General features: G+C 41.8%; 1 protein-coding gene across 6 annotated transcripts in view; it reads right to left on the reverse strand.

The window, feature by feature from the left end:
* The window catches only part of TNRC6C (trinucleotide repeat containing adaptor 6C), a 149,049-nt gene that overhangs the window by 35,059 nt on the left and 97,651 nt on the right, over nucleotides 1-16,339 (reverse strand). For all 6 annotated transcript variants that reach the window (XM_084838237.1, XM_084838235.1, XM_084838236.1 and 3 more), the window contains 7 exons: nucleotides 14,647-14,704; nucleotides 14,211-14,356; nucleotides 5,948-6,097; nucleotides 2,994-3,140; nucleotides 2,165-2,284; nucleotides 571-654; nucleotides 51-282 (listed from right to left, as the gene is read on the reverse strand). In XM_084838237.1, the coding sequence (XP_084694363.1) occupies nucleotides 51-282; nucleotides 571-654; nucleotides 2,165-2,284; nucleotides 2,994-3,140; nucleotides 5,948-6,097; nucleotides 14,211-14,356; nucleotides 14,647-14,704 (937 nt within the window). The remainder of the gene's footprint in view (nucleotides 1-50; nucleotides 283-570; nucleotides 655-2,164; nucleotides 2,285-2,993; nucleotides 3,141-5,947; nucleotides 6,098-14,210; nucleotides 14,357-14,646; nucleotides 14,705-16,339) is intronic.

Raw genomic sequence — 16,339 nt, forward strand, 5'->3', positions numbered from 1 at the left:
AAAATTATTACATGTATAAATGAACTGCATCTTAAATAAACTGCACTTACCAAGGGGGTAAGGAGCAAAGGTGTTCGGTGAAGACTGTTGCTCTTTGGTCTGCAGGTCAGATAGGCCAGGAGCCTGGGGATGGGGTGAAAAGTTATCCATGGCTGATTTGCCTGCAGAGGGGTGCAAAGATAGATGTGGGGGGGGTGGCTGCTGCTTCATAAGCAGGGCTTGGGCCAGCTGGCGCTGGTGCTGCTGGATCTGCTGCTGCATGTTATTGATTGTACGTGCAACCTGGCAAGAAGAAAAAATAAAAGTAAGTTAACAAATACTAGATGGAACAAAGGCTCATGATATTTTTGATCTTGAACTACCTAACAGACAATGAACTCTACAGATTAAGTATTGGATGAATCCCACACGTAGTGAGAAGGGAAGCTGATGTCTGTCATGCCTGTTTGGGATTTATACCGGCATAAAGGCATGCAGCACAGTAGCTTTACTTCATGACTTTTTTTTCATGTGACATACTAGATGTTTTAGAGGCTGTAATTTTGAACTTAGTAAACAGGTTAAACCTACTTGCTGCTCCTGTTGTCTGATGGGTCCGGAAACATTACGCTGGGCCTGTAACATCTGCTGCTGGATTTGTAAACGTTGGTATGCCTGCAAGTTTGAAATAAGGGTAGTCTACAGTCACAGAGTGAACAAGTCCAACACTCTCACAGGAACCAAATTAAACAATTTGCTTTGTTAAAATCTGAATCCTATCATTCCACTAAAGGGTGCTCCAAAAATCTTGTTGAGTAGACCCAGAGGCAGAAGTCAGTTCAAACATGGGTTGCAAACAATACTTGTCCAATTAAATCTTGGAATAAGCTATTAAAAATGTGATGAGGAAAAGCATGAGAAAAAGGCACCATCACCTGAACATGATTGTTCAAGAAGGTGTACATCCCATGGGGTCTCCTCATCTGCCCCCCGTTCCATTAAGCTTTTTAAAAGAGTCCACTGGTGCCAAGCCCTGCTCACTGCTGGCATGATGCTCCCAGAAGATTTCCCATGAGGGAATGTGGCCCTTGACCTGAAAAAAGTTCCCACCCCTGGGGTAAACACTGAGATGCAACAGAGAACTGGGAGCAAGTGGTAACCAACCACAAAAGCCCAGTGAAGATGTAACATACAACCATGGTTAATGATGCTGGCTTAAGGATTTTTTTTGGCCTTAATCCTGGTTATGATCTCAAGCTAACAGTGAAACTATGGTTTAGCTTGTCAAACTAACCCCGGCCCTAGGAGCTAGTTCATGAGGAGATACCAGTGAGATCTGCTTGTCACCTGCCTGAAACTGCCTTAACCATGGTTAGCAAACTAGCTTTAAAACATAGTTTCACATTCATGCGTGTGGCTAATCCTTAACTGTTTTAGGTAATGTTAGACCAAAGTTAAGTGTTATGTCTGCACAGAGCCCTACCCCTAAGTGCTCACAGAAGCAATAGATGCAATAAGCTTTATATTTATAACATGTATTTTTCTTCGAACTATTACTAATGAACACATCTTAAGTTCAGTTCTCACAACAGGGTACATAAATGTCTACACAAATATCTTAACATAACATCTTTTTAGGATCTGTTGCTAATATCTTTAGCAGCAGATCCTAAAAAGGCATACTTTCTCTGCTTTGTATCAGATAGAAATACCTATTTGTAATTACTTCAAAAGATTCCCAAACAACAATAAAATACAAGCTTACTGTGGGCATGACTGATCAAATAAATGAATGGAAATAATGCTCAGTTACAGCTATCAGTGAGAGAAACCAAACAGAAGGTTTGTTTTACCAACGATTAACATACAATAGAGAAAAAAAATCCCAGGAAGCTATTTCTTGATGAAGAAACAGGCAATAGAAATATGATGGCATTCTGAGAAATGCTTTTGGTATTAAGGGTGGTTTTAAAGTTAAATTCCTATTGAGTAGAAAAATCTGATGATAATCAGCAAAAATGCAAGACATTGTACTGAAGTTGACATTGTCAACTTTAAGATTCAGGTATATGAACTCACTGTCAGAACCAGGCCTAGTCACCATTTCTGAAGTGAATAAGATAATCCTTAACCTCAATACTTTCATTTTGGATTTATAGCTCTTTCACTGTGCCTTTTCACTCACCAGCTGCAGCTGATAGAGCTGGTTCAACATCGTCATATGCTGAGGATTAATTGGCGAGGTTAATAGTGCAGGATTGAGACCAATGTTTTTTGCTGCAAACTGCAAAAGCTGTGCTTGAACCTGGGGAAAGAACACAACAAGTGAGCTTCCATTACTACAGCACTAATTAATTACAGGACTATACTCTCCCACAGTATTTAAGCAAAACTACTCTGAAGAAAGTGGCTTGTAGAGTGCCTGTTGTGTTGGTTGTTAAATAGAAAGTCATGTAAAGAAGTCAAAATTAGCCACTATATATCACAGCAAACTACACATATCCAGAACTGGTCATATTTTCTAAATCTGATGCACACAAAATATGAGTCATAAATATGCTTTCACACAACATGCAGGAACTGAAAAAATACAATTTCTTTGAAATCAAATACACTGGCATGGCAACTTAAAAGCTTTGTGGTTTTTGGCTATGAATGGTACCTTCCACAAAAGTAGATTACAGAAGAATGGTCGTACCAGTATTTTATGTTTGTATTGTTCCAGTTCGAGCCATCAACCATCTCTTGGTGTAGTTAACTTCTTAAATTTAGGGTCTCCCCCTTTGTATAAGTGTTCTACTCAATAGCATTAGTTATGGCACAGAAATGGCCATCACCAAGGGCACAATAATATTTTTGCAAAACTGAAGAGCCAGGAAGAGAAACCTGCTTTCTGACCTGCTCAGCAACCCAGGTGCCAATTATTAGGCCCACTTTTTAAAGATGCCAGTGGCCATTGACACCTGGATTTTTGCACCCCTGGCTATCACTAATCCTATAGAGCTCAATCTAACCTGAGGGGAGAGAAACTGAGGCACTTGAGCACGAAGACTAGGCTGGGATGAGTTAAGAGGTTGCACTGGCGGTTGCTGCGGCTGTTGCATGGTCCTGGCTTGTGCTGCTCCGCTATTGCCAAACATACCCAGATTGCCACTCGGTATCTGTGGGATGACAAGGTTAGAGTATTTCAGATGCATAATTGTACAGTTTACAACATTTATTGAGGGCCAACCCACAGCTCAAGACATTAGCAAACAAAGGAGCTCTCATGCAAGTTAGCAGCTGTTTCAACTGATGTTTAAGCGAAGATTTAGTTTGAAAGTCTGGCAAACTGTAATGTCAGTAGCTGTACCAATGCACATGTCATTTCGACTAGAGATCTGTACAAATAAATTAATGGATCCAAAAGATAAAATATCTAAAACACACGCAGCCAACCATGTCCTTTGTGTGGAGGCACCTGTCTTTGGTAAGCTGTCTGTTGTGTAGGGATTCTCCACAAAACCACACCTATTTCGACCAGGCTCTCACAAAGGGCCCCAGGAGAGAGCTAGCAACAATACCATTGAAACTGCCACAACCGTGGGGGGAGCTAGTCTAGAAATTATGTCTCAAATGCAATGCAGCCCACTGGATACACATACAAATGGTCATCCTTATAGGCAGATGTATGCAAGGAGCAGATTTAAATCTGTCTCTCAAAATGAGACAATCATAATCTACAAGCATGGGATTTAACTAAAAATGGGTTTTTCCTTTTGAGTTCTTATTTTTCTTCTACATACTGTGTAGGCATTGTGGTGCAGCTTTCATCTGTTTACTACTCGTTTTTTAAAAAATGGGTATTTAAGTTTTGTAGTTGAATAGGCACTTTTATTTTAAAACTAGTTGTTTGCAATGTAAGTAGCACTTGGGCAGTCATTGTTACTCCTATCTGTGCCTAATGATTAAATGTGCTAGAGAATGACCTTCTTCCTAGGTATATAGTTATAAGGCTTTTTTCTAGTCTATATAGATGGCATCATTTCCTTTTCGTAACTAGCTGGAGTTTGGGGATTAGAAATCAAGGCAACTGACTACTTCCAACATGTTTTGGTCAACCCTCCAGTTTCTCCTTCTGTCTCCCATACTTTTAAAACAAGTACTACAAAGATGCTATAACTGAATAAAGATGTAGCAAAATTTATCACATGCTGTTCCCTGGTCTTCAACTACCCTATATTCAGTATAATGACTTACGCAGCTATTCGTCCTATGATGTTTCACAAGTATTCATTTATTTCTAAGCGTTTCTACCTTGCTCTTCTTTCTGAGGATAATCAGAGCAGCTAACGAAGTTAGAAACATCAGTAAATGCAGTATAAAAAGCACTAAATAAAACAAAGTGAAAAGACAGCAAATGGTAACACAGCCCACCTGATGGCCACTAGCTAAGGATGGAGCCAGGCAGATCTGCCTTAGAAGACTGTTCAAAAAACTTGTCACCACAACATTGAAGACCCTGTCTCTTGTGCCTGCCTATCACATCTCTGACAGTGAGGAGAACAGTCTCTGCCAGCTGTGTCCTTTCCAGGTACAAAACATTAGTGATGCTCCATTTCTAAAAGCTGGATTGCCAGTCTCCTTCCTTACTAACCTGAACTCTTTACACTGGTGCTCCAAATCTTTTATTGTGTGGTCTGCCTTTTTGAAAACTGCTTCTTGTTTTTTAACTGCTGTTGGTTTTGTTTGTTTTCTTTTTAGGTTGCATTTATCATATTTTGTACTGCTGTGTAAGTTGTATTTTGTGTAAGCTACCTTGTGTACTTTAGTAGAAAAGTGGGGTATAAATTCATAAATGATAAACAACAACATGGAGGAGCCCTGGCCAGGTTCATATGATAAGTTATGTTTCCTTTGTCAAACATATAAGGTTTTAAAGGCCAAAACCACCTCTTTGAATTGAGCCTGCAAATACTCTGTCCTACATGAACTCCAAAGAGCCCAGGGTAGTATGTAAGGAAGTTAGGGTCATGCCTTTATATCACTGCATCCACCCTGTGAGGCAGAGGAAGTAACAGGAGTGGTAGGCAAACTGGTGCCCTCCATATGTTTTAGACTACAGTTCCCATAAGCCTCAGCCAGTATGGTCAATGGTCAGGGATTATAGAAATCATAGTCCTGGAGGGCCCTAGGTTGCCTACCCCTGGTAGACCCTACATTTTAGCTCACCATGTGATCTTGATTTAAGAGTCTGGCAATGTTTAGACTCTTGATTATCCCAGCTAGCTGGAAGATAAATTATTTGGTACGCATGGTTCAGAGCACAGGACTCGTACTACACTGTAAGCACTGGTGCAAGGGGAAATATTCGATTTTTCTAGTGCTGGCAACTGGCTTCATCCCCCAGGCTTGGCTGCACCACCAAATGTGTTGCTTATGCAGTTTGAAAATGAGAACTAGTCTAGTCCCACCTACCAGCCACATCCTGTGGCCAAGAAAGCTTGTGGTGGTGGTGGTAGTAAGGAGTGAAGACAAGGCCTTAATGTAGGGAAAATCTTCAATGATCATGAGCTGAGAAAGTGAAAAGAAGGGATAGGGGAGGGCAAGGAACTACAAGCTGAGTGAAGCATTGTAGTTCTGTGTGAGGATGGGAAGGAGTGATGGTGTCCAGGGATGATGTGGTATAGTGGCCAGGCATAAATGAACCAACAGCAAGGGCTTTGGAGGAGTGGTGGGAAAGGAGAAGCAAGGCAAGGGCTAAAATTCTATAGCTAAAGACCTTTGGTCATCTTGGTATACAGTAACAACTGCCCCTTAAAAAATCTTTAGATGACAAACTGATTTTTGACTTTACATTCATTTGCTTACTTTTTTTTTTAAATGAGATTTAAAAATTTAAAAAAGCAAAAAAACCACAAACATTTCTCCAACTAGTGAGGGCAAGCATGTTGACATTCACACAGTTGTCACTCAAAAGGTACCTTACCTGTCTAGAAGAATTCAAGTTTTGCATGCCCAGCCCTGAGGCAATCCCACCCAGGGTCTGATTAGGGAGTGCACTGTTTGAAAGGGGGAGCTTCAGGCTTGGTGAAGGCAAAAATGGTGAAGTAGTGGGCTCTTCCACTAGGCCGCCATCCTGATTGAAAAAAGAAAGGGTGAGCTGTGTGCAGTGTCCAGATACAGACAGTGCACAAAACAGTTTCCCATGGAAATATAGTGGAACATGAATGAATAAAATATCAAAATATTGTTTAAAACGGCATGAGGAATACATAATGAAAAGTATGGGGTGGAAGGAAGAAGAAAAAGAGAAATAGAATTAAGGTACTGTTTGTCTTTGCTTTTTGCTTTACATGTTGTAACTGTATAACTGAACGATCATTCTCAAATATGAAAAACAGCAAGTGCAAGAAGGGGTGCTTATTTTTTTAATTTATAGACAGTCTAACTGACAAATGCTCTTGGAGCAGTTTGCAATCATAAAACAACAGTAAAATAACAAGTGCTTGTTGAAACACTTTAAAACAGGAACATTACATGGCAACCAATTACTTGCCTCAGCTGGAATAGCAAGAGCACCCCCACAAGACAGACTGCTGCCCAAGCGTTACTTCAGTGCCTACTTTATTTCCTCTCTTTTGTCTCAGATTACAAAAGAAAAGGAAAAGAGCAAAACAACATTCAATTTTCCTGAAAACGTAAGGCCTTGCTGCATTTTTGGAGCCCTGCCATAAGGCACACTGGACACAGACTTATGAGGCAAATGGAAGTTACAAACTACAGAAGCTTCAGTGAGCTCTCTTTGGCAATATACATAATTAATTATTCCTATTTATGTACTGTTCTAAATTGCAAATCAACTGTTCTGCTACGTGGCAGACATGAAACTGTTTTTAAATATTAGCATAGTAATCACTTAGTAAACAAACATCTACTACTTAGTGCAGATGTATAACAGTGAACTTAAAAAAAAAAAAAACAGCTACCAATTTGGATAGTGGGGAAGACGACAAGGAGCTTGTTATGTAGCTTGACCCCAAAGCTAGGTACTGTACTCTAATGCCACGTTCTAGAGCTAATGGGATTCCTCCAAGAATTCTGCTAACTTTGGTCTCAACCATAAGTCCACTTATACGCATATAAGACCCACTGATATCAAGAAGACTGGACATAAATATGTAGGCTTAATAATGGTGCCTAATTCTCAAGAGCAGCATTCTCCAGCTTTGTCATACAAAGCTTCTCTAAACAAAAGCCACGTTATACTCCCCAGCCACTCCCAGTTACAGATTTCTTCTGAGAATGTGGAGCAAGAACATTCCATGGGTCACTGTATTGTAAGTAAGTATTATATCAATTCAACTGGGTAGGTTCATTTCTGACCCTCCAAGGAAAAAGATTTGTTTCTACAAACTCATTCTCCCCCTTCCTCCTTCCCTTGCACAGTTCCTTATTTAGGAAAGCTTTGACATCTAAGCTATCAAACTAGGGCTTTGCACGGACCCGCTGCTTCCCTTCAGATGCCAAATCAGACCTTCCACAGCAGCCCCATTTCACTTCAGACTCATTCGGACCCCATCTGCTTTGCTTCCGATCCGAAGCAAGATTTGCATATCCGAATCATTTGGATTTGATGTTTTCCCATTGACTTGCATCGGAAAACAGAAACAGCCATAACTTTTCAGTTTTCATGATAAATACATAAACTTTGGGGACCTGTCAGCCCCCATGGAGGGGATCCCACCTGTCATATTGCAGACAGTTTGGCCCAGTAGTTTTTGTGCTAGGCACAGATAAAATGTGCTGTTCTCAGAAACTCAAACCAAAGGGCATAAAGGGATATTCAGAGGGGTTTGGTGTTTAAGCGGTGATCAGGAGGAGGTCACTATCCCTAATATCTGCTGTAGGTTTCTTTGAAGTGCAGGTAACCCCTTTCCCCTAGTACTTTCCTATTCAGAATCACAGTCGATGCCTCAGGCTCTCAGTTGTCTTGTCTGACAGAGGCAGGAAGACACAGCAAACCTGCCAGGCGGGCACACTGACTTGAACTGAGAGCAATGACAGGCTCTCAGTTCTCTTCCACTACAGAAGGAGATGCTGCTCCTTTTGTAAGAGTGCTACCACTGCTGCCTCCTCAAACAGTGACCTCCAGGCACTGTGACTGGCCTCTGCATTCTGCTGCCCCACACCAGGATGCACTATCCGGACTGGGGGCAACCCAGCTTGGCTGCCAGTGCTGCTGCTCCCACCAGCACCTTGCCTACCTCTGCCCCTGCCAAGGCCCTGAAGATGCCTCATATTGGGCTTGCTTTGCCACACAGTGTAGTATAAAATTTAAATATATGTTAATGTGTGTAGTGCTTTGACCAATGTTTTTTGAAATGTGGACTGTGTAGTGCTTTGCCACACACTGTTTGCTTGACTGCACACACAAGCGCGCGCACACACACACACACGAGCAAAAGAAAAGCAAATACTGAACTACCTACAAGCAAAGGGGTGGAGTATGGGAGGACTATCTATAATCCTAACAGAAGAGAAAAGGGTTTTTAATTATTTTTTTTTAGGGAAAAGACATCAAAAATGGGAAGGGAAGGAAAACAGGAATTCAGAAGAGTGAGGTGGGGAGTGGGGGGGAGCCAAAAACAAGGAAATATAAGTAATCTATCTATCTATCTATCTATCTATCTATCTATCTATCTAATCTAGACAGAAAGTAAGGGAAAACTAATGGTTGAGCATTGAGAAGGGTGGGAAGCTAAAGAACAAGGCAAGGCAAAAGAAAGTATTTTTTATTTGGTTTTTTAAATAAACAGTCAAGAAAAGAATGAAAAGTAAAACCTATTAGAGAATGGGGGTGGGGTGGAGACAAACAACCAGGCAAGGAAAGGACGAAACTCAAACTAAGTACTTCTTAAAAGTTTGGGTTTTTTTAATAAAGAATCTACAAAAGAAAGGAAGGGAATAGTTGAAATGGGAAGGAAGAAGGAAGACAAAGCTGCAGTACAAACACACACGCGCGCGCACACACACGCATACCACACAGATCTAAGAAACTCTCTCTAACAACAAGTAAACCACCACCTCCAGCTCCAACCAGAACACTCTCTCACAATGAAACAAAAAAAGGCTGATCTCTCCAATATATCCAGTATTGCCCCCCACCCACCACCATCACTGGAAACTGCTGGATTAAGTTTAGCCCTCATTTGGCAACTAGAGTTGCCAATCGCCAAGGCTCACTATTTCTTCCGTCCCTCCTCTCCCCTTCTCCCCTCCGTTCTCCTCCTCGCCCCCTCCCTGATCTTCTGCAAGGTGATACATTGAGAGACAGGCTGTCTGGGTGGAAATGGCTTCAGTAGCTCCAAAGAGGACTGAGGCGCCTCAGCGACTAGCTGCTTCGCTTCAGGGTGCCTCGGTGCTGTTCTGATCCACTTCCGATCATGCCGAGGCACCTCCGAAGCAGCTCGCTTTGCTTTGTTATTTGGGATTTGGACAGAAGCGGTGCACAGCCCTATATCAAAGTGGTTTGTGTGTGTCCCCAGTCTCAGGACTGGAAACCAGTTTAGAGTGGAAATATTTTTGTGGCATCTTACAGCTGCTCCTCTGGAAATAGTTTGAAGCTGTTTTCTAGTTCTGGTTTCAAAGCAAGCACAATCCACAGGTTGCAGGTTTGGATGAAATGGCAAACTATGCCATTGTCTCAAAATGTCTCAAAATTGATAAGGAGAGAGGGAATGGCTATGTACAAGGGGAGGAAGAAGGGTTTTGCACAAGCACAAGGCTTGTTCCCCATCCTCCAAACCATGATTTGGAAGATTCGAGATTACAGGTGAACCAACACAAACTATCAAGGGGAAAATCCACCTTCAGCTTTAAGCTAAACAATGTTCCCTGTTACATCCAAAGTCAGGGAACTCTGGTTAGTTTTAACTGTGGTTAGTGAACAAACCAGGATCATAAACCACAGTTGGATCCTGGCTTGTTTGAACTAACTAGAGTTTAAACCTAACCAGTTCTCCAGGTTTGAACATAATAGGGAACTCTGATTAATATAAAACAGAAAGCAAAAGCTTTTAATATCCTCCTCTTGTGTGCAAAAGAGGAAGAGATGGGAGGGGCAGCACACAAGCCTGAAACTTGCAGCAGCTCTTGCATGTAAGGCTAAACTATATGGTTTAGCATTTTGTCCAAACTATGCTAAGTCATAAACTATGGTTTAGCGTTATGTCTGAACAGGTCCAGCACATGTGCTGTGGAGAAATTCATACAGAAAGGGAAAAAGGGCTTCTACTGTGCCTGTTGGGAAGAATAATAGTAAACAAAAAGCATGGCATCCCCCCCCCCCCCGGTTTAATATCACAGACTGCAGCAGGGGGCTGAGCAAGGGTCCTGCCCCTTGTGGGGACAGATTATCTCCAATGCCTAAACATCTCTTTCAGCAAGCAAATATTCTACAAGTAAAAGCCTGAAATCATGTGGAAAAAAATTCTAAATTTACTGTGTACTTTACAAATAATTATAGCTTCAAGAAAGGATGCTCTTTGTTAACTTACTAAAAGCAATCATTTTACAGCTATCTTGCATCATCTTCTTACCCATTTACTTGGAAGATTATTAACTGTCAAGGAATAGCCTATGTTTCTAAAAAGGGTGAAGTTTTGCTCCATGCCAGTCAAGCATAAAAGGTCTCTGATGTCCTAAACAAATCCTGCTTATATAAGTTTTTCAGTTGCTAGTGGAGGGCTAGGAAAAGTTTCTTTATCATCAACCAAAGTGATACTTAGTTTAGTGCTGGAAAGCCCTGAGGGAGGACAGTGACATTTTCTAATCATATCCCCAAGGTCTTTCAGCACAACATGTTTAACATTCTGCAAGAATATCTGTCAGGCTCCACAAACTGCAGCTTGCATGACAGTAACAGGTTCAAGGATTGCTTCTCCCTAGGTCATGAGCTGTTTGCAATCCTTTCTTGCCTCTTGAGTAGGAACAGTTTTCCGTGTCCTATATTTCTTCTACTTGCGATTGGTTTGCTATGTGAACCATGGCTTCTCTTCACATACAAGATGTCATGGAATACTGTTGAGAAGCTTACACCCAGGCTCCAGACCTGATCATACAATGCCAATATCTTCAGTAGATGCAGAAGTAAATACTGGCACTCGAGTTCTCAATGTAAAATATATGTTGAATGTATACATTTAGTTGAAGTGCAAATACCAATTACCCTGGAGACTGAAGTTCCCATTTCCAGAAAATGATTCTGCTATGGGAAATGAATCTGAATGGAAGTAATCCCCTTTAATGGAAAGTTTAGTAGTGATACACACTTGACCATTTTGTGTAGTGTTTGCTAACCCCCATAAGGGCAGCTGTGGTTCACAAGACTGTCCCCAAACTGGAGAGATTTAACTCCAGAAATTCACTTATGAATTCACAAAATATAGAAGGCCTTTTCCATTTCCACCCCCATTAAAACGTTGTCCCTAAAGACTAGCAAATTAGTTTGAGCTGCAGAACACTAGCACAAAGCTAGGAAGAGAAAGCAAGCAAGCCCACCATCAGAGATGTGGGAAAGGCCCCTTAAAAGAAACAATACTGAGAAGCACCCAACACATATCACTGTGAGCCACTGTCCACAGTCTGGAGTGTGGCCTCAGCAATTACTTGAAAGCAGACCTTTCAAGTAACATATATAAGGTGCAATTCTACGGCCAACAAGGGTTACACCCTTGTTGGATGGAAGCCTCTGATCTCAGAGACTTCCAAGGATCAATGTCTTGCCAGGCTACTGCTGGTAGAGTGGAAGGAGCAACGGTTATGATTTTCGGCTCTCTGTCCTCCTCTGAGCCTGTCTAGCAGAGGTGTGCTGGTGGGAGCAGGACTGGGGCTGGAGAGGCCATTAAGATTTCTCACATCCTGGCCCCCCTCTCCTCCTGTTGCAGCACCCCCTCCCCCACAGATCTCTTTGAGGTCCTTTGAGAACACCTTTGCAACCTTGGAAAACAGCCAGCATGTTTTTTTCCATCATGGCTTTGAGGGGGTGGGGGAGGGGGCGGGATTGGATTCAAGAGTCCCCATTCCAAGGTCATTGGAGTGTCTATGGCCTCAGAGCGGGGACTCTGAAGACTCTTATGGTCCCTGGGATGCTCTCCAGGGACCATACAATTATTCTCTTAATTACAGTGTATACCCACAGCTGGGATTGTTTAGCTTGTAGAAAAGGCAAGTAAGAGGAACCATGACAGAGGTGTACAAAATTAGGCATGGTGGAGAAAATGGACAGGGAGACATTTTTCTTTCTCTCTCATAATACTAGAACCCAGGATCATCCCATGAAGCCGATTAGGGAGATTCACGACAGAAAAAAGGAAGTACTTCTTCACACAGCTTACAGTCAAACTATAGAATCTGCTACCACAAGAAGTAGTGATGGCCACCAATTTGGATGGCTTTAAAAGGGGGTTAGAGAAATTCCTGGAGGATAAGACTATCAATGGCTACTAGTTCTGATGGCTATATTCTACCTCCAGTATCAGAGGCAGTATGTCTATGTACACCAGTTGCTGGGGAACATGGGTGGGAGGGTGCTGTTGCACACATGTCTTGCTTGTGGGCTTCCATGGGCAGCTGGTTGCCCACTGTGTGAACAGAATGCTGGACAAGATGGACCCTTGGTCTGATCCAGCATGGCTCTTCTTATATTCTTATCTCTATGTGCTTCTATACATAATAATAATTAAACATTATGCTCCCTTAAAGTATCCTATACTAATGGAAAAGGAGCATCTAGGAATCAGGGCTCAGAGAAAAAAACATCAGCATATATTCCTTACACAATAGGTTTTAAAAAAACTGGTCAGTAACTAATACTGTTTGTTGTACTACAGTACTACCGTACAGTATATTTGTCTGTTGTGTTTATCACCCTTAAAATACAATCAGAGAAGTGTGATCAACTGTTGTAAACTGTTTGCAGAAAAACTTGCCTTTTTCACATAAGCAAAACAAAGGACCTCTTTAAGTAATGAACCCTTTCAGTAACAAAGCTGGGGTTGTTTAGGATTTTAATGTCTCAGTTACAGCCTCCTGGGATTAAGAAGTGCTTTTCCTAGATTTTTTCCCTCTTAAGCAATACCAATTGCCATGACCAGAGAGGATTTTGAATGTGATGGATGTTCTGGAAGGGCCAGGACAACTATTTGGGAAAGCTTAAAACCTATTACTGATGTCTTTCTATTACTTGGCAATACCTAAGGTCAAGATAAAAACATTTTTGAGATTTCATATAGTCCCATCGCCACAGTGTGGTTTAGCTCAGTATTTCTTATTTTTATAGCACCATCAATATACATGGCACTTCACAGAGTAACATAAGACAAAAAGAAAGGTCCCTGCTCTAAAGGAGGTTACCATCTAAATTTTGACAGTGGGGGAGACATAGTCATATAGACTAATACATGCACTTCCTAAATAAGGCACCCTGTTAATCCCTAAAATTAAGTTAATCTTAACTCTGGTTAAGGAAAGTCAAAAGTCTGAAAGATAAGATTAACCCCCAGGAGAAAAGAAAGGAGGTAAAATGGTGTGGGTATGGATTGGCATTTGCTTGTTTCTACTTTATTGCAAAGGGATGGATTAAATGAATTTCAGGGTCCTGCCAGCTCCTATAATTCTATCTCAATTACAGGGGGGAGGGGGAGAGTTTACTATGGCAGAGCAAGAACTGTGTTCTTCTGCAAATAACTGTGGCTTTATAAAGTATAAAAAGTTATTTTAATGTAGTTCAAGTCACAGAGTCTATTACTGCCAATCACTAAATCAAATCCCAACCCAAAATGAGCTGCTTCTGTTCAGTTTTTAGAAGGAGCTGACATCCACAATTAACACAAATTTCATTATTTGCTCCCTTATTAGCCATTTTGGCTAAATTATTGTGAGTGCAAATAGTGCAAACCTATTCCTTAGTAGCTCCTATAAAAGAACAGCTACAAATACCAAGTACCTGGGGATACATTGTTAATGAAAATGTCTATATCGTTAAATGTCAGAGCGTAAGTAGATGAAACAGAACGTTTCAATCTCCAGGGCAGTAACAATGTTCTCTTTCACAAGTACAAGTACAGGAAACAGAATAACAAGGCAAAGTAGCACATTTGCGTCCCTTGTCTAGGGTTAATCTAACTTCAAGCATTTCTTCCCACCTTCCACAAATACTAATGTCTGTATTCTCATATTGCTGTACCTACCTTGTCAAGGAAGGTGGGGCGGTCCATGGAAGACTCTTTGGAGATCGGTGGTGGGCGGCAGCCAAGGGGTTTGGTGACCATTCCATTGTAGTCAGCCACTCCCATTCCACGCTTGTCCATTTCCACCTTCTTTTCCAGCAGAGCACCTGCAAATAGTAAAGACAATGTAAAGATGTCGAAGAAGACTAGGGAAACTTCTCAAAATCAAGATGACAGCCCTACTGATCTAGCTATTACTACACCCTCACTTACATTACTACATTTTGTAAGCTGAGATTTTTAAAATGCATTTTGTCTTTTAAAGCATTAAGTTTGGCATGGATGATAATTCACAACCAACTCAGTCCTCAGATAAAATGCTGTCAGGAAAAGTGATGCTGATTTCATTGTAACAGAACAACCCTCCAGATGTCCATTTCAGTTACAAAATACTTACTCATGGCCTGATCTAGATTCATACTGTTACTCTTCAAGGCCTCTTCTGCTGGCTCTCTCTGCAAAAATGAGAAAGTGAGCTTGTTCATAACTAATGCAATGTAGGTGTTATAACAACAATAAAAGTAGGGGGAAATACACTTAGAACTCTCAGCCAAAAGGCAAAGATAAAATTATTTTTGTCAAGCCATGCTGACTGACTCACTTGTAAAACTGCAATATAAACTTCTCTACAAAATTTGGAGCCAACCAAATTGTCTAGGAGCTATGATTAGGAGCACGTTAGATCCCTCCTGCTTCTGTGAAGATGTCCATAACTTGGCATGGTGACATTGTCTCTATGCTTTTCTACACCTGTCAACGTGTAATACTCAAAAGGAGGTGGGATTGCCAATGAATCAGAAAGAAAAAAAAAAAGTGGGACCCATTTCTGTGCATTTAACAGGAACTTGATATGCAGGCATCAGCAGGTGATGCTTTTCATGGTGCAGAGATAAACACCATCATCTGTGAAATGAGAGTGAAATTGGATCTGGATTCAAGTTCTACGTCTCCATGGGAAAACTATGTGGCATCAGGCAAGCCCTGCCCCCATCGCCTTTCAGCCTCAGCACCCCCATTTATGAACGGGAAACAGCAGTGATCTACCTCACAGGTTTGTGGGGAGGTAAAACACAATAAAGGAGGTAAAAAACAACACCAAATGGTCCTGTGGCACCTTAAAGACTAACAAATGTATCATGGCATACATTTTTGTGGACTATAATCCACCTTATCAGATGCATGAAGTCATAGAATCATAGAATCATAGAATAGTAGGGTTGGAAGGGGCCTACAAGGCCATCGAGTCCAACCCCCTGCTCAATGCAGGAATCCAAGTCAGAGCATCCCTGACAAATGGCTGTCCAGCCTCGTCTTAAAGGCCTCCAGTGTGGGAGAGCCCACCACCTCCCCAGGTAATTGGTTCCATTGCCGTATTGCTCTGACACTCAGGAAGTTTTTCCTGATGTTCAACCGGAATCTGGCTTCCTGTAACTTGAGCCCATTATTCCGTGTCCTGCACTCTGGGATGATCAAGAAGAGATCCTGGCCTTCTTCTCTGTGACAACCTTTCAAGTACTTGAAGAGTGCTATCATATCTCCCCTCAGTCTTCTCTTCTCAAGGCTAAACATGCCCAGTTCTTTCAGTCTCTCTTCATAGGGCTTTGTTTCCAGTCCCCTGATCATCTTCGTTGCCCTCCTTTGAACCCTCTCCAGCTTGTCTGCATCCTTCTTAAAGTGTGGTGCCCAGAACTGGACACAGTACTCCAGATGAGGCCTAACCAGTGCTGAGTAGAGGGGAACTAGTACTTCCCGGGATTTGGAAGCGATGCTTCTATTAATGCAGCCCAAAATAGCATTTGCCTTTTTTGTCTATTACTCAGTATAATACTGAAAGTATTTCAGGTGTGTGTGTGCACGCGCGCAAACACACAGTACCTCATGGTTTGGGTGGGGGATTGTAAACAGTGAATGAGGTCGGTACAATATTATGCAGCCCAATGCTGCAGGGCAAGAGGGTCTGTGGGGAGAGTCATGCGCACATGCCCGGTTTCCATGAAGCATCAGGCTCCTGTCAAACAGCTGTTTGGCAGGCTGGCAGGAGCTGGATGCTCCAGGGTGTGGCAGATCAGGAAAGTCTTTCATATTTGCAT

Source organism: Heloderma suspectum, chromosome 2 (assembly GCF_057233095.1).
Source record: "Heloderma suspectum isolate Gila_16-S chromosome 2, 16-S_ref, whole genome shotgun sequence".
NCBI lineage: Eukaryota > Metazoa > Chordata > Lepidosauria > Squamata > Helodermatidae > Heloderma > Heloderma suspectum.